Raw genomic sequence first — 19,084 nt, forward strand, 5'->3', positions numbered from 1 at the left:
GTTAAATGTCAGAACTAATTATTTCTATTTATGTTTTAATTTTTTTAACTCATGTTATTTTGATAATTACTGTTCTTAGGTTCTTTGTGGTGGAAGATCACATTTTACATGTGACCCAAGGATTAGTAACCAGGGCATACACTGATGAACTTTGGAACATGGCCCTCTCAAAGATAATTGCTGTCCTTAGAGCTCATTCAGTAAGTCAGACAATTTATGTTACCAAATTTTTAATTCAGTTACTTCAAGAACTTCTGAAATGTATAACGTCAGAAGAAAACTGTACCTCCATCAGTTTTGCATTTTTTTTGGTAATTGCTCAGATTTGGAAGTAGTAATGTCAGGCTTTTGTTTGTTTGGTAATATTGGACTGTGATTTTGCAACTGACTGGGGCTTCCGAAGACACTTTTAGTCCAGCATTATAGAAAATGAAGAATTAAGCTGGTCTCATTAGTCTCAACTGACCTCTTCATTAGATCACTGAAAAGCACTGTGAAGAAAGGGTTTTTAATTATCATTCCAAATTCTTTGTTTCCAAAATAAACTCCACCATTAAAACTCAATAGAAGTTGTTCTTCAATGTTTATAATTTGTTTGCAGTAATACAATTATAAGTTTCTTAAAAATAAGCAATTGTCAAAATTTGAATTCATTTGAAATAATGAACCTTTAAGTAAAGAGAATTTTTTTATGAGTGAAGGTAAAATGATAAAATATTTTTAAAATATGTTTTTGTGGAAATAATAAGTATGTTAGTGTTATAAAGATTACTGAAATTAATAATTGTAGACTTTTTCTTAAGACAATTTTGGTAGTTTACCTTTAGTAAAATCTCCCCAAACTTAAAATTTTATAGATTCTATTGTTTGTAATTTTATTACTGAGAATAGAAACTGAAAATATTTCGAAGGAAGATTACTAGTTTATGTGATATTTAGATTATAAATGCATTATATTTTTATTTATCAGGGACATAGATTCTGGATACACTATTTGTTCAATGAACTACAACTTTTTCTAACGTTTTATAATAAAGAACAGTACGGCTTGTCATGGTTTAGATTGAGACCAGCTGTGAATATGTCATGTTAGAGTATACCTCCTATTAATTCCATGACATCATGTATGAAGTCACAATATATTAAATGCAATATGTCACACTCAAAATCTTCTTAAACGCTGTTAAGGGGACAAGAGTGAATTTCATTATCCCTTTGAAATTAATTATTTTCCTTTGTTGAGTTACTAAGAAAATACTTAAATTGACATTTCTTACATTAGAGAAAGTAATATATTGATTGTATGTCTTTTGTAATAGAATAAGTAAATAATTGAAAAGTAGAAGTATGTGGTCTATGTATAAACCATTTTTTTACTTTGAAATAACTAGTTCCTTAAAATCTGAAAACTTTTAGAAATATAAGCATCATTGCTTTGACCAAAGTTTAATGTGTGCAAATTGCAGGAAAATTTCTTTTCATATAATAGAGATACTTTAGTTATGTCATGTTATCATTTCTTTTTTTTTTAATATTGTATTTATTTATTTATTATTTTTTAGATATTTCTCTTTTTGTTGTTGTTTTTGGGGTGGAGGTGGGATAGTTAGGTTTAATTATTTATTTAAATGGCAGTACTGGGTATTAAACCCAGGACCTGGTGCATGCAAAGCACACCCTCTACCACTGAGCTATATACCCTCCCCCCATCATCTTTACTTAGGAATTTTTTTCTTGAATGGAGTGAGCCAGCTGTGAATCTAACAATCAAGATTTTAAATTTATTGTAAGTTAAGCAAATTAAAGGGAAAAACTTCAGGTTTTCTTTCTTAGTTTTTAAACACATGACTCTGGTGTGTGTTTGTTTGTTTATTTGTGTTTTCACCCCTACTCACCATTCACTCTCCCAGTCTTATTGCACGGACCCTGATCTTGTTCTGGAGCTGAAGAATCTCATTGTAATATTTGCAGATACTTTGCAGGTGAGTGATAATCTAATTTTCAATTAATGGCTATTTGAGCACTTAAAACTATACAAAATATAGACCACACCTCATTTATTTTATTGTGGATTAATGGTAGCAAATTAGTAGTAACCAAATGTTTACTAATATATTGGTATTCCACTATTACATAGGACTCTTCATAACACCTCCTTCCTGATTAGGAAGCTTGGACAGAGCTCAGGGACTATTATCATCTTTTAAAATATTGGTCATTCTGTTAGAATAGATAAAATATTTTTTCAGTTAAAAAAGAATGTACATGGTATAGTAGAAAGAACCCTGAACTAGAAATTGGAAGATTAGTTCTGCCTGAGGGTAATGAACATGAACTCTGGGATCACAAAGTTTATGTTCAGCCTTTGCTATTGACTAATTGTATGTCTCCAAGTTTTCTTTTAGATCTTCATTTGTGAAAATGGGTTTGTTAGTTACTAGTTTTCAGAATTGTTTTGAGTTTTAAATGTGATATTGTATATGAAAACACACACTAGTTTGAAAGCTGTATGTACTCATGTCCTTCCTGATTTCAGGTTTGCTGTGACTGTGAGCACATCACTTTACTTCTTTGAGTTTTGTTTTCTTGTTTTTAAAATAAGATTAAAACGAAATTATCTTAAAACTCAGTGTCTATGTGGTTTTCATTATCAAAGTTTTAAGCTTATCCCTCCTGCCTGGTCACAGATAATAAAGAATTGATTACATTTGGTTTTCATGCTTAGATTTATGGGATTTTTATGGTTGGAATAACTTTTCATGAAATATAGTCCAGCGCTTTCCAAAGTATGATAATAGATGTTACTTACAAACATTTCTGTATAGGGTCAAATATGTTTAGGAAATGCTGAGTGAAGTAAAACAGATTTCTCCACTAGAAGCCTGTCTCAGAGCAAATTTATACCATGTGTTTCCAAAAGAAAGGTGATTATGCAGCATTTCCCCGACATATTTGACTCTTAAATCTCTTTTCTTCTTAGAACATCTTTTAGATCTAGAGCTTTATATAAAATGCTTTGGGAAATGTTTCACCACAAGAGTCTTTCCATCCTAGAATAAGAGTTGTCTATTTTATTCAGAAACCTAAGGAAAAGATTCCACAAGCTCCTTTAGTAAATTATTTTATTGCCTTAAATCTTTATTAATTTGAATGGCTTATAGTGTAATACCAGAATAATGTGGGGGGTTTTTTGTTTTCATGAATTTTGTGACTAATATACCTGTAATACTGATCTCTCTTTAAGAAAACTTTTATAAGTTTTTTTTAAGACTGCCTTAATATTTTGGGCCTATCTAAGTAACTTGAAAGAGGTTTGCTATCCTTAATGACTCAAAGCGTTGCTGCTCACAATATGATCTGGGGACCAATGATCTACAAATTGTTATGGATCCATAATGAAAACAAACTTGTCAAAATATAAATCAACTATGTCACTAAGTACAAATTTTAGCTCAGTTGGCTTTTTTTTTTTTTCTGATAAGACTTACTTGATATAGGTAGCAGCATTGATTTATATTCTAGTGCAATCTCCTTATCTCTCTTTTAAAAACCGTAACAAACTCTTCTTGGATTGGCATTTTGAGTACAACTGAATCTAGAGTATTTGATGTAGTTCCAAGGAACTCTGCAGAGAATCAAAGAAGAGCAATAGGCAATTTTCAGGTAATAGAGGCGTTAGAAAAGCAACAGTGATGGATGCGTAATATACCTTTCTGATCTTACTGCTTTGAAATAAAGTTGAGGAAAACAAACCAGTCCTTCTTACTTATTCAGAAATCCTAAAGTATTTTCATTTCACTGAAAATTGACAGGCAGATTATTAAGTGGCTCTTATACTGAATTAATAAATGCTGGCTCTTCAAGTTATACTTATTAGTTAAAGAATTGGGGAGGGTCTTTTCTAATTAATCTTTAACTAAAGAATGTTGCACAATATTTAGTTTTTAAAATTGGCACTTTGCCAACCTAGGGAAATTTTTCTTTTAAAAATGCCATTATTTCATCATTTAAAACAAAGCTGACTAAACAATAAAATAAATAAATAAAAACCCCCAGCATTTTCATAGTTCTGCTTTCTGCCTATTATACAAATCGAAAGTAAGCATTTATTTATTCATTCATTAATATTTTTTGAGTACCCACTATGCGCTAGCAGCTAAATATATACAGAATGATGGATATAGCAATCAGTAGGACAGTAGGGACATAAAAATTCTTGGCTTAAAGAGATTCACAGTTTAGTTGTAAACAAATAAGATATATAATAAGACATACTAGTTTAGTAATATATTAAAGAGCTTTGGCTCACAGAAGATAGAATAACTCTGATTCCAGGAGCTTGGAAAGGCTATACAGATAGTTGAAATGTGAGCTGGATTTTGAAGGATGAGTTCAGTAAGTAGATATAAAGGAAGTGGCATTAATGGCAGACAAAATAGCATGTGTCAACTATGGGTAGAGGTATGGTATGGTGAGCATGAGACTGGTTGGCCTGCTTGGTGTTAGAAACTGCAGTATTTGAGTGCAAGCAAAGAAGGGCAAATGGTGGAAATGAAACTGACAAGGTAGTTTGAGCCAGATTGTGTCAGGTCTTGTGGGGCTTTAAGCAAACCTTCTATAGTTTTTAACCAGGGGAATGACAGGATCAGATTTGCACTTTTAGATGATAATTTTAAGAGTCTGGGCGATAGATTGAGTTGAAAGAGACAGATGGTTGGAATTTCACTTTAGGAAGCTCTTACAGTGGTCTACGCAAGAGGTGTTAAGGACCTGAAATAAAGCAGTGATACTGGGAAGATTTCTGGAAGAAAGATATGTAGTAAATGATAGGGAAGAATGATAGATTTGAAAGAGATTTGCAAAGGTAGTGAAATCAAAAGAATTTGATTGATTAGATGTGTTTATTTTGGGGGCACTTAAATAATTTTCAGATTTCTTTCCTAATATATTGGATTGATGATAGAACTATTAACTATTAGCAGGGATGGGAAACAGGAAGAGCATTTGGTTTAGTTTGAAAGGAAAGAGATAAGTTAACTTTAATGTGCTTGTTGGCTAGACTGGAAATGGAGACTAGAAACTGACTGGAGATGTCTAATAGATGTTGGAATTAAATATTTGAAATTTATAGAGGTCTAGCTAGAGATACAGGTTGAGAATAATCACAAAAAGTAGTGTTTGAAGTTTTTCACTTGAGATTGCCCTAGAGAACTAGCGGAAAAGATTAAAGGATGGAGATAGAAGGAAAAAGGAATCTGGAAGGGTTAGTCACAGATAAAAGGAGAGCAAGGAGAGAGAGTCATGTTACAGAGTTTAAAGCAGAAGAGTTTCAAGAAAGAGAAGTAAGATCAAATGAGAGCTCATGGAATTTTATATTTAGAAGATAATCTGTGACATTGTTGAGAGCAGTTTCAATAAAGGAATAGGAGTGGGAGTTAGAATGTAGTAGGTTTGGCTCTGAAAGGAGTGACAGAGGGAGGCAGCTGCAGGGCACAGAAAATTGAGGGAGGGTTTTTTTGTTTTCTTTCTTTGTTCTTGGTTTAAAGATGCAAGGCAGTTTAGCGTGTTTATTTAGCCAAGAGAAAGGAGCTAGTGGAAGTTAAAGACCAAACAGAGTGAGTAGGTAACCCATGGACAGTTCCTACAGGAGGAGATAGGATTGAGACCAAAGATGAAGAGGTAAGCCTTGAGGGGAAGAGGGACAACTCTGTGAGGTGAGCAAAAATGTTTAGTCCTGATATGAGTAAGATTTCAGTGGGTTTGGAGTTGTAAAGGAATGAAGTTTTAGCCTGTATGTTTGATGAAAAGATGTAACTTTATCCTATATAACAAAGTCAGTGTTAAATTGAAAGTGCAAAAGGAAGCCAGCATGTTTCAGACAGAATATATTTCCTTTTCTCCTTGTATCTTATTTAGCGACCATTTCTCAAGACACAGTTATCTAGATCACTTGTCTTGAACTTTTTCTTCAATTCTGACTTCTAATACTTTTTAAGGCTAGCAGTGGAATCCAGACTGAAAAGAGAGAGAAGAAATAGAATAATGATTCCAGCTTCATAAAACTCTTTCTAGACTCTTTTTTACCTAATACAAATTAGTAGAAAGTATCTTTTTTGGAATGGCATACAGTGTGATACAGTGTTCATTTCAAACAATTCTCCAGTATTCTGAACTTTTAAAAATGAATATCTTTATTTGTTTGAGTTGTTTATCTGCTTTTTTGTGTGCGTTTTAGGGTTATGGTTTTCCAGTGAACCGACTTTTTGACCTTTTATTTGAAATAAGAGATCAATACAATGAAACATTGCTTAAGAAATGGGCTGGAGTTTTCAGGTTAGTCTAAGCCATGGTGCCTTAATGTAATGAAAAATTTTGTCAAATGCTAAAGGAATTGTTTTTTCATTTAGTAATTAAAAATGCTTATAATAATTTTTATTGTGGTAAAATATACATAACAAAATTTACCATTTTAACCTCTTATGAATGTACAGTTCAGTGACAATAAGTACATTCACATTGTTGGCAACCATCACTGCTATCCTTCTCCAGAACTGTTTTTTATCTTCTTAAACTGAAACTCTGTACCAATTAAACAATAACTCCCCATTCTCTTTTTCTAGTCCTTGGCAGTCACCATTTTACTTTGTATCTATGAATTTGACTACTCTCGGTACTATATATAAGTAAAATCATACAGTGTTTGAGTTTGTGTCTCGATTTGTTTTTGTGTTTGTGTGTCTGGACTATTTTCACTTAGCATAATGTCTTCAAGTTTCGGCCATGTTTTAGTACGTGTCAGAATTTCATTCCTTTTTAAGGCTGAATAATATTCCATTATGTATACTACATTTTATTTATCCATTCATCCACTTATGGATATTTGGGTTGTTTTAATCTTTTGGCAACTGTGAATAATGCTACTATGAACACTGATGTATAGTTATCTGTTTGGGTCCCTGTGTTCAATTCTTTTGCACATATACCCAGAAGTGGAATTGCCGGATTATGTGGTAAATGTATGTTCAATATTTTATGGAACCTCCATTTTTCCACAGTTTTCCACAGTGACTGCACCATTTATAATCAGTTTTTAACTTTACTACTTTTAGTTTTAATCTCTATAGGTTTTGCCCCAGTGAATGATTAGATATAAGGCTGTAAGTATTAAAAGGTATTTAGCACTAGAGACAGAAATTTATGGCATTTAAATTTTGTTTGGGGAAAGTGCTATTTTTACAAACAACATAACTGTTAGATTAAAAATCTTAAAGCATCTAATTAGGAAAATTACTTTTGTTTGCCTATAAGGCACCAAGTATTTTAATATCTTTATAATTTTATTGCCATTAAAATGCCATTAAAAGAGAAATCAGCTCCTTCCTTTTCAAATTTGAAAAACATTTCTCCTTCCCTTCATGCCTCCTTTCATGCTTTCCTTCCTATCTTTTTTTCTTTCTTTTAACTAAAAAAGTTAACCTTCAGAGCTTACATCTGGGTTACACAAAACATTATAGAAGTAGTGTGGCAATAATATTTGATGAGATTAAAACAGAAAATATGTTGAATGGTTTAACACCAGCTTGGCATTTACTCCATCAATTTTCAAAGCTATGGAGGGCTGACCTTCTGAATACTGTGATAAAAATCTTTTTAAAATGCCTAAATGGTTTACAAGGTGATACACTTCTATTAAGATCAACTAACTAAATCTTTATTTAACCTTTTTGTATTAATAGTCCTTAGGAATGATCTTGTCAAGATGTTGTCCCAAATGAATAATTGACAGTCTTGGATGAGTCATATATAGTATTAACAATTTCTAATGTATCATATTTTAGAAACAGAAGTAGTGCTTATTGATAGGGGCAGTAATCTGTAATATATATGCTATCATGTAATGTGGTGATATACTATATCTTTATATATAAAATCATATATATTTGTATATAAAAATCTTTACTTATGGGATCGATGTTATTGACTTACTGTTTTCAGAAGAGTGTTTAAATTTTTATAGTTGTTGATAGATTCGTATTGAGCCACCTATTCTCTCTTACATATTTTAAGATAGGTAAGAGATTGCTCCTCAAGATTGAGGAAACCATGAGGTATTGTTTTCTCTCTGGAAAACTGATGGGTTCATTCAGAGATAGAATTAACATTATTTTCCATTGTAATGGTGGAGGAGGGCAAATGATAGCATGTCAGTTGTAATTCTCAAATATATTTTGACTTCTACTTTCAGTGCCCTTCTAGGTCATGCTTTTTGCTTACATTTTTAAGAAGTAGCAGGATTTAAGCTTTTCTTATCCCTGACCTATATCTTCAAAGATTATAGAAGCAGTGAATTGACAACCTAACAAATGAAGAAAAAGTAAGAGTTATCATCACTACTGAATAATTAAAACTTGACTACGTCCATGATAGAATTTATAATCTGACTACTGTCTTACTTTGTTTGTCTCTCTAGCTGTATTGCGAACATCAGTGTTTTATTTATATTCTTGATTGCCTAGCTGCAAGTATAGTATAGTAGGAACTTGATAAATGTTTATAGAATTCAATTCAGTAAACAGATCCCTTTTAAGACTACATTAACATTTGCAGAATATGAATGTACCATTCATTAAAGTATCTCTCCTTGCATCTTAACGGAGTCCCTGACATTTGTATAAAATGAGTAGGGTATGATCTTCTAGTAGTTTCTTTCTCTGTAACTTGTCTTTTAACCTTTACTTTATTTTAGAATACTATTTAGAAGGAAATAGAATTAGTGGAAGCCTCTCACGATATTTTAGGTGAACAGAGCTGTATTTTAACCAGCTTATGTACCACAATGATTTATAAGCACATGCCTTTATTTCCAGCCTCTCATTAAGATGCCAGATCCATTTTTCAATTAGATGTCCATTGTCCAATGCCCAAACCGTATCCTTCTCTTGTGTTCCTTACCTCAAACAAATGTCTCTGATCGTTTGTCCATTTGCCCTGCCTAGAAGCCACAGATTCATCAGGATTACACTTTGCCTCAGAATCCTCATTTTGTTTCTAAATATTATGTATTCTATATCTTAAAAACTCTTGTTCCTGCCACTTCCTTCTCTGCCTCCACTTAATACAGCTTTAATTCAAATCCTCATCACTTTTTATTTAGATTATTCAGTCTTTCTAACTGGCCTCTCTGTGTTCATTATTGTCCTTTTCCCAGTTTTTCTTCCACTCTGTGAAAGTCTTCCTATGACATTCCTCTGCCTAAAACCTATGATTGGTGTTCCATTGCCTACACGATAAAATCTGGGTACTTCAGTTTGTCCATCTGCCCAACTTCATTTTACACCATGTCCCTTGCATACTTTACACTAGTAGTGCTGCACTACTTGTGGTTTTGCTCAACCCCTCCCCACATTCATACTTTTTCACCCCTTATGCTTTTGCATGTTATGTTCCATCTTTCTGAAATATAGTCCTCCTATAGTCTCGTTAGAAGTGTTTTTTTCATCTTTAAAGACCCTTTAAAGCCCATAGCTTCTCTGTAAAACTTTTCATGAGATGTCCCCCACCTACTTGGATAAAGTTAATCACTTTCCTTTGTCCTATTTCTGCAACTTACACCTCTTTTATTGTATGTATAAAACATCATTATAAACATTATAATTTGTTTGCATATCTGTCTCTGTTACAAGGTTTGAGAATAAGGATCTTGATTTTATCTTCATGAGAGTGGGGAGTTTTCATCATAGGTAGCCCAAAGACTAGCACATGATAGATGATCAATAAATATTAATCAAACTGAATTATTGATTAAAAGGAAGTTAATTGAACAGCAGGTATATTAGGACATGCTCAGTTATGCTACAGTAACAAAAACGCTCCAAATCTCTCTGGATGGACATAGGCATTTTATTTCTCACTCGCACAGAAGTCTGTAGTGGGTCTGTTAGTACAAGATCCAGGCTGTTGGCATTTGTGATTCTGCCTTCTCAACATAGTGGTCTCCCCTATCACCATGGGAAGGAGGGTCACACAGTTAGCTCCTATAAATGCTTTAGGCTTGGAATGACACATATAATTTGTATTCACAGTCCAATGGCTAAAACTAGTCTTATGACTCTGCCTGTTTGTAAGGCAGCTATGTAGGAGAGCATATGGATATTTGATAAGTAGTAAAAGTCTCTGCCTTGCTAAGTATGAAACATCTTTTTCCAAGTACTACATTATGAGAGACAAACAAATCAAGACATTATTTTCATCTTCAAGTAGCTTATGATCTAGTTGGAAAGAGAAGACAAAAGACATACAACTTGAGAGTTTTCCCTATCAAGAAATGGGACTGGTGTACTCTATCTCATGCCTTCTTTTTAGTTATAGATAATGAGTTCATTCAGACTATATCATCTTGAGAATTATTCCAGACTAGAAAACAAAAACTAAAGTACTGAGAGGATATAAAACAAACAAGTGGAAAGAAGAGATTGTGTATTAATTTTGAGATACAGACTTATTTGGTATTGATTTTTTAGAATTCTGGGTATATAAGCACTTTTCCCTATTTAGATCTTTAACTGACAAAAAATGATTTTGTGATAGTGCTTTTTTTTTAACTGTTGTCCTATAGCACTCTATTGATATGTTTTCTAATTTTAAATTCTCAATTCTCTCTTCTTTCTTAACAGGGACATTTTTGAAGAAGATAATTATAGCCCCATCCCTATTGTTAATGAAGAAGAATATAAAGTAATCATCAGTAAATTTCCCTTTCAAGATTCAGATCTTGAAAAGGTACAGTTTAATTCTTTATAACTTTTTTTTAATTTTTAATTTTATTTATTTATTATTATTTTTTAGGGGGAGAGGTAGTTAAGTTTACATATTTATTTATTTTTAGAGGAGGTACTGGGGATTGAACCCAGGACCTTGTGTATGCTAAGCATGCGCTCTTACCACTTGAGCTATACCCTACTCCCAGGTTAATTCTTAATTCAATAATTTTCTTAAAAATAAATTAATCCTATTTATTGCTACATAATATTAACCTGGCATTATAAATGAGAATAGCTTCTTTTAAGGCTTTTGTTATTGTTACTGTGTCACTTGAGGAAATTAATTATGTTTTGTTAACTTTTAAAATATTTTTTTGTTTTATTTATTTTTTCTCCTTAATAAGGGCACTAGAGATTGAACTCAGGACCTTGTACATGCCAAGCATGCACTCTCCCACTGAGCTATACCCGCCACCCTCTTTGTTAACTTTTAAAGATTATGTTACTACTGCTACTACTACTATTTTGGTGAGGTTAAAAAGGGACTTTCTTGGGGGTACTAGAAGCAGTTGTCCCAAATGTTAGGTACATTCCTAAGGCAGGTGTTACTAACATTGGGTGGATTCCAAATTAGATATACTAAATGTTGAGTAGATTATAGGAATAGGAAAACACTGTAGGGTAAGAGAGGAGAATTTCTTTGAAATTTCTATCACTATAGAAGATCTTACTTTATGGCTTTTTTCCTAGAAATATACTTGTATGAAAAGTTTATCTTGGTTAAGTGAGAGGTGTATGAAGGCATACAGCTTCAGAGTCATCCCTGTCATGAAATACGACAGGTATACTCTTCCTCTCATGGCTTTAGAGCCATCTATAGATTTTTTCCAGAAGTAAGAATGTATATTTTTGGAGACAAGATGTCTGAACAAAACACAGGATAGGAAAAGGAAGAACAGCATTGTGTGGAGTAATCTGGGAATATACATGATTGCACATGTGCATGTATGCACACAGAAATAGACACACTTGTGCCAATCCAGTGTTTCTGGGCAGAATTAGATCTCATGGGAAAAGGATATCTTATTTCCTGTTACTGTCACCTTTTTCATTCTCTTTACTCTTATTTTTTTCTTACTCTTTTTATTCTTTCCTTTTTTTTGAGGAGAGGTAATTAGATTTGTTTGTTGTTACTACTCTAATAATTATTAATTTAATAATGTTTAAATATTGATATTAAATAATTGTTTCTATTAAATAACAATTTAATAATTAAATTTTAAATATAATATTAAATATAATGTTAACATTAAATAATATAATATTAAATATTAAATTGTTAACATTAAATAATTTAATAGTATTTAAATGTTAATATTAAATATTGATATTAAATAATATTAATAGTATATTAAATGATAATTATTTAATAGTAAATAATTTTTAATAAACACTTTATGTATTAATAATAATTACATAATATTTATATTATTATAATAAATAAATAAGCTCTGTCCATGGCTTATTGTGGGCAAGTGACTTACCCTATTTGGGTATTACTGAGGATTGAACCCAGGGCCTCGTGCATGCTAAGCACGTGTTCTGCCACTGAGCTATACCCTCCCCACCCTTGTTCTTTTTTATTATTTTTCCAACTCTTTGTAATTTAGTCCTTTTCTACATTTTTATCCCTTTATAATGAACAAGTGAATTCTGAGTGAGTTGTGTTAATTGTGACTATAAATTTTTATGTTATATTTTTATATACATATATTAAGCATGTTATGTGTAATAGTCACTAAATATAGGACAAAGTAATTAAATGCACAGCTTTTAAATTATAGCTAACGCTGCCATTGCATATACCTAATTGTATCTAATATACACAAAACACCAGAATAAGTATTTTAATTCTCTATTTTTGAAACCCTAAAGTTTCCCTGTCAAGAAATATTATCAGAATATTCTTACTCTCATGTCCTGGTTTTGTTTTGTTTTGGTTACTAGGTAATAAGTTTGTTCAGGAAATAGCATCTGTATAAAGAGCACTGGATTTGATCTGGATTCACATGCCAGCTCTGTCTGTGGCTTATTATGGGCAAGTGACTTAACGTATTTGGGCATTTGTGCCTCATCTGTCAAATGAGTAGGCTGAACTGAAAAGTCTCTATTGTCCCTCCTAATTCCACTAAACTATTCTCGTTGGGTTTATAGTTAAAAGGATACTTGACTTTGCTTACAGAGTGCTTCCAAAATATACAGTATCTCTTAGTATTAAGCTTGTTAGGAGTTGTATTCATTGGTTCATATATTACTCATCATTTAAAAGAACTATCATTAACGCAAAAGCCAAATAGAAATTTTAAATGTGATAACTTAGAAATCCCATAAATTATTTGGTAATAATCTCTTGGTTGTCTGTGTATATATTTAACTTTTTCCTAATTTAAGTATAATTTTCAATTAAAACAACTAGAAAAGATATAAAATGTCTCTCAAATAACTTGAGTTATTATTTTCAGTGCAAATTATGAGTAAGAAAGGAGTAAGACAACATATACACAAAAAAATCTGTTCTTTTGTAGATAGCTGAGCTAATTTAACTAGAACCCTTTGGCTAAAATAAGAACATGTTCATATTGTTTTTACTGTCATTAAAATAAATTCTTAAAGCTAATGTATCTTTCAAGTAGTTAATATTGGGTTCATTATTCTGCAGAGCATAAATTGGAGGTGAGTTATCCCTTACATTATTATAAGGTGATTTTAAAGAATAGCAACTCTTTAGTTGCTTTTTGTAGTACTCCTAATTCAATTTCTAAATTTGGAAAGGTTGAAGCCAACCAGTTTTGGAGAGAGATTTCTCTCTGCAACTGTTTTCACTGCCAGCTAGTTGTAAGTTTACTTTTGCTGGAGGTACCTAAGAATACCTTTGTTGATTCAGATATTTATCATTCACCTGCTATAGAGTAGACATTGTGCTGTGTGCTAGTTTTTTAGTCTCTCTGTCAAGTGAGTTATATTCAACTGAGGGGTGTAGATAAAATAAATAGGAAGTTGCAATTCACATAAGTTGGCCCTTCTCAAGATAGAGGAAGCAGCAGGCAGAAAGGCTATAATTCTGTAATACAAAGTGCAAGGTTGATAAAGTATGAAAGATGAAGATCAAAAAATGAAGATGAAATACAAAGGGCTAGACTATAATAGGCCTTGTAGACAGTGTTAGGGAGTTTAGCCTTTATCCTGAGGGCTATGATACATCACCACTGGGTTTTAAGCAGTAAAAACATAATCAAATTTGTGCTTTAGAGAGATCCCTCTGGCTAATGTGTAAAGAAAATAGATTGGATAAGAGTAAGGCTGAGAGACCAGCTAGGGGTTGTTGCGATTATTTTGGTAAAAGAGATTGGTGACCTGAATGGGTGTTATGGCCATGGAATTTGAGATATTTAGGAGAAAGGAATGACAGAAGTTGATTAGCATATGAGGGATGATAAAGATGGAGGGGCAAGTATGATAGCCAAGTTTCTGTCTTGGAGGTGATGGCATTCACTAAGATAGGAAGAGGAGCAGATTTAGAAGGAAGGAAGGGATGATAATTTCAATTTTGGTTCTATTGAGAATGTCTCACATGTTACAGCCAAATGAGGTGTTCAAATGGTAGTTAGATACACAGATTTGGACTTCAGGAGAAAGATTTGGCCTAGACTTGTGAATTTGGGAGATATTGGCACTTGCATGGTGATTGAAGTCCTGAGAGTAGGTGAGTTTCCCAGGACAGTATGTGAGACAAGAAAAGAAGGTGTAGGATGGAACCCTAAGGAATAGCAATACTTAAGGGATGGCTAGAGGAAGAGATATAGAGAAGGTAGAGAAATAAGAGGAAAACCAGTGTGGGTCATGGATACCAAGGAAGGAGAGTTCATTTAAGAAGCAGTAGGGTCCTACTCTGCCAGAATTTTCAGATAAGTCAGGTAACGTGAAAAGTTCATTGGATTTAACACCTGTGAGGTCATAGGTGATCCTGGTGAGAGTACTTTCAATGATGTAACTAAATTGCAAAGAATGTAAAGTTAGAAGTATAGATTAGACTTCATAGGGTGTAAATAAGGGGCTTTTGGTAAAAATCTTGGAGAGAGTTTACCTTTTGGAGACTGAGATTTGCTAATGAATGTTGGCTGTTAAAACATTTAACCAAGAAGCACACTGTAAACCATTAGTTGCATACTAGTGTTTGCTGGTATACTGGTTAGAAAGCTGCAGTAAGGTATTCTATGAGTATTCTGTGGAATGAGATGGATACCTTCTTGAATTGGTATCAATTCAAGTGAGTAAAGGGAGTCTTAGACTTATTTGATGACACTGAGCCATGAAGCTGGACTATAACTTTCATGGACAAGCTGATTCTTATTATTATGACTGCAAAGAAGAGACAATTAAGTGAGATACATATTGTCAGAACACACAGAGACATACTGGTTTCTTTGCTTGTTAGAAGTCTGATTATATGATTTAAGAAACAGGTAAATTGCCACATTATTTTCTTCAGAAATTATTTTGTTCCCTTTAAAGTCTCAAAAGTAATGTAGAAATACAACAGTAGACTTTGAGATGCAAGTTTTAACTATCAATTCAACTGTGAAATCAATTTAGTTTTTACATTTTAGATGATTAGAATATCTTTTCCTAAAATTTCAAAAGCAGTATCAACTTTGTTTCTTTTTTTCCAACAGCAATCTTTCCCAAAGAAATTACCCATGTCTCAGTCAGTGCCTCATATTTACATACAAGTTAAAGAATTTATTTATGCCAGCCTTAAATTTTCAGAGTCCCTACACCGGAGGTAAGTTTACTAATAAGAAATTTATCTTTATCATAGCTATTTTTGTGAAACATAAACACTTGATTTTCAGGCCATGGCTCTTTAATGGACTATTTCATTGGAAGGCTTACATATTTTAGTGATATTTGGGGTTAAGTTGCCATAAATCTGATACTATATATTTTTAAACTTTTTATTATGTAAATCTTCAAATATACATAAAAATGGAGATAATAGGGTAAGAAATTCATATGTTCTCAGAATCTAGATTTAACCATAATAAACATTTTCTGTACTTTATTTGCTGAAGTATTTTAATTCAAATTACAGAAATAATAGCATTTTTTCCCTAACTACTTCGGTATGTGTTTCTAAAAACGGTAACATTTCATCATTTAACCACACTTAACAAAATTAACACATTCCATAGTATCAGTTCTCTAGCCCATATCAATATTTCCTTGATTGTCCTAAAAATGTTCTTTTATAGTTGGTATATTTGTATCAGGATCTGAGTAAAGTTCACACCTTGCATTTGTTGTTAAATCTGTTTTACCAATATCTCTTCTCTTTTTTTCTTCTGTTGTTTAGATCTCATTTATTTATTTTAGTTTTTTTCTATTGCTCAAGTTACCAGTGGCTAAATAATATTCCTTCTTTATCTATGTCATTATCTTCTGAAAAATAGTTTTAATAGTTTTTTTTCTCAAATAGGCTTAAAGTGAGGATTCAGACAAAATCAGTAAGAATTAATAAAGAATGCTGTAGCAAATTTAGTATCAGTAGTGGAGAGCAGCAATCAGGTTCCTATAGCCAACCTGATTATACAGGCAAGAGAATTTATCTGGTATGATGAAAGTAATACCCAACATTTATGGAGATAGGAAATGTGGTATTATCCCTGCTTTACAGATAAGGAAACAGAGACTCAGAGAGGCTATATCATTTATCGAGAATGACCCAGCTAATTAGTTCGAGAGCTGTCATAAAGGAGCTGTTATTCTGACTCTGATGTCAGTGAAAGTATCTGGCATATCAGGAATGATAAGTTAACGTTAGATGAACATTAATCTTTAAGCCACACCTTGTTCTGGCTACCTTGGTGGGCCCTGCATTATAGCCATATGGTGTATTTATAATTGGGAATACTCTCTGGAGAAGAGAATGATGATGTTGGCTTTCATGTCTCCCTCTCTAAAATTCATTCTTCTGAATTTGTATACTGAATAGCAGGAATTATCCTTCAGTATGAATCTTTTCTGAATTTTTAAGTCATAAAAATGCATGAAGGCAGTTCAGATATAAGTTATTTATTTTTCAAGCTGAAACAGTGACCAATGACAGTTATTTTTATTTTATTGTATCTGTATCTTTTATTGTAAGCTACCAATATTTTGGATTTAAACAATGTATAAATAAACAGAAAGAAATGTGCGTTCTGCCAGGGTAAAAGAGTTACCTGATTTTAGGTCTTACACTGCTTTTTTTGTGAATTGAGATTCTTTAAAAGATTTCCTGTACTTCAATTAAAATAAATAAATAGATAAATAAATATTTTAAATGGGGAAAAAAAGATTTCCTAATTTTTGTTCTGAATATGAGTTAAGAGCAAAGGGAAAGAAAGGAAGACAAATACCTAATACATAGCATCAGCTGTACTGTGTGTTTCTCACAAGCCGGTGATTCCCAAAGTGTGGTACTCAGACCAGCAGCATTAGCATCACGTAGGAAATTGCTAGAAATCCAACTTCTGATCTACTGAATTAAAAACTCTGAGGGTGGAAGCTTTGGCTTTACGAAGTTCTCTGCGTGATTCTGATACACTCTAAGTTTAAGGACTACTACCTTAAGCTTCATCATACTCTACCAGCCTCTTATACCTAAGTTTCTAAAGATATATTTTAAAGACGTTAACTTTTAACCTCAATCAAATAACTTACTAGAGGTAGTGTCTTCTAAATTACACAACACGAAACACATAGTATCATTCAGTATTTGAAAAACAGTTGATACAAATGAGTATTTAATTGAAAAGGAATGACAAACTCTTGCAGCAGTAGTTTCATTAGTGGAGCTCTACAGAGTAGAGCTCCACTCTCCATTGGTCTGAGAGCCACCAATACTTTATGCCTATCTTTTTTTTTTTTTTCATTGAACATTCTAAGGTTTTAATCTAAAACAGAGGCAGTATAATGCAGTAGTTAAGAGCATAAGCTTCAGACTTAGACCTTAGTTTGAGTCTTGATGCTGCACTTAACTAGCAGGATGTTGGACAAGTCTCTTAATCTGTTTAAATTGCAGTTTCTTCATCTGTAAAATGAGAGAAATAATTCATAGGGTGGTTGTAAGAATTAAATGAGGCAATGCGTGTGTATAAAGCACTGAGGGTAGCCTGGCACATGGTAGGCACATGAGACATAGGAAAGGATGGGGTACTACAGTATAAGATGTGAGACTGTAGCTTGGAATGCTTATGTTTTATTTGCAGACATTGGGGAACTATTGAAGAATTTTTGACTAAGGACCGGCATTACTAGAGTTATATTTTAGGAAGTTTACTCGAGGGGAGGGAGGGTATAGCTCAGTGGTAGAGTGCATGCTTAGCACTGAGTTCAGTCCTCAGTACCTCCATTAAACAAACAAACAAAGAAACCTAATTACTCCCTCCAGCCCTGCCAGAACAAAAATAAACAACAAAAAAAGAAAGTTTCCTCTGGCATCAATTTGGGTGATAGATTGGAGGGGGATAAAAAAAAATGGTCATGTACAGTTGGTGAAGGCAGTGGTTCAAGACAGAGATGAAGAAAGACTTGAAGTAATCAGGATCAGTAGTGATGAAGAGGAAGGAACATATACCAGAAGTGTTTCAGAGCCTGAAATTAGAGTACTTGTGAATAATTAGATGAAGCGATTGAGGGATAGGGGAAAACTTGACTTACATTTGGGTGAACTTGGAATTTGTTTATATATTCTCAAATAGATTCTGGTTATAATTTGTCATCTCTGAAAACAACAATGCATACATTCATCTTTTACTTTGAGGTAAACATAGTGAAAGGGAGGAAGAAGAAGTCTCTCCTTAACGTTCATCCTACAACTTGGCTCAAATGTTATATCTTAGAATTATTCTTGAAGCTGCAATCCTGAATCTTTAATACTAATCCTGTTCATCTTTGCCTTTAAATGTAGATTACTTTAACATTTTCTAAGTTGGTAGCATGTGTAATATGTATGACCCTAACAAGTACTTTTTATTATCTAATCTAAATGTTGATTCTTGAAAAAACTAGGATTGTTTTTTAATTTAGGTATTGTTAAACTGTAGAAAGTATAGAAAATTAGCAGTTTGGAATTAACTTTTATTTTGTTTTATTTACAGAGGAGAGACAGTGGATCTCTAATTGTTACTCAATTTTTTACAGCATTTGTAACACCAAAGATAAAAGCCATTAGTCATAATATTATGTGTAATTTTCCCTAAAGCTTCCCTAATCTGACTAGA

The 19,084-nt window shown here is 32.6% G+C and overlaps 1 protein-coding gene across 2 annotated transcripts in view; it reads left to right on the forward strand.

The window, feature by feature from the left end:
* EXOC6 (exocyst complex component 6) overlaps positions 1-19,084 on the forward strand; it is a 169,081-nt gene that overhangs the window by 62,178 nt on the left and 87,819 nt on the right. For both annotated transcript variants that reach the window (XM_064488226.1, XM_031461390.2), the window contains exons 11-15: positions 80-200; positions 1,911-1,982; positions 6,236-6,333; positions 10,674-10,779; positions 15,494-15,603. In XM_064488226.1, coding sequence (XP_064344296.1) covers positions 80-200; positions 1,911-1,982; positions 6,236-6,333; positions 10,674-10,779; positions 15,494-15,603 — 507 coding nt within the window. The remainder of the gene's footprint in view (positions 1-79; positions 201-1,910; positions 1,983-6,235; positions 6,334-10,673; positions 10,780-15,493; positions 15,604-19,084) is intronic.

Source organism: Camelus dromedarius, chromosome 8, assembly GCF_036321535.1.
Source record: "Camelus dromedarius isolate mCamDro1 chromosome 8, mCamDro1.pat, whole genome shotgun sequence".
Taxonomy (NCBI): domain Eukaryota; kingdom Metazoa; phylum Chordata; class Mammalia; order Artiodactyla; family Camelidae; genus Camelus; species Camelus dromedarius.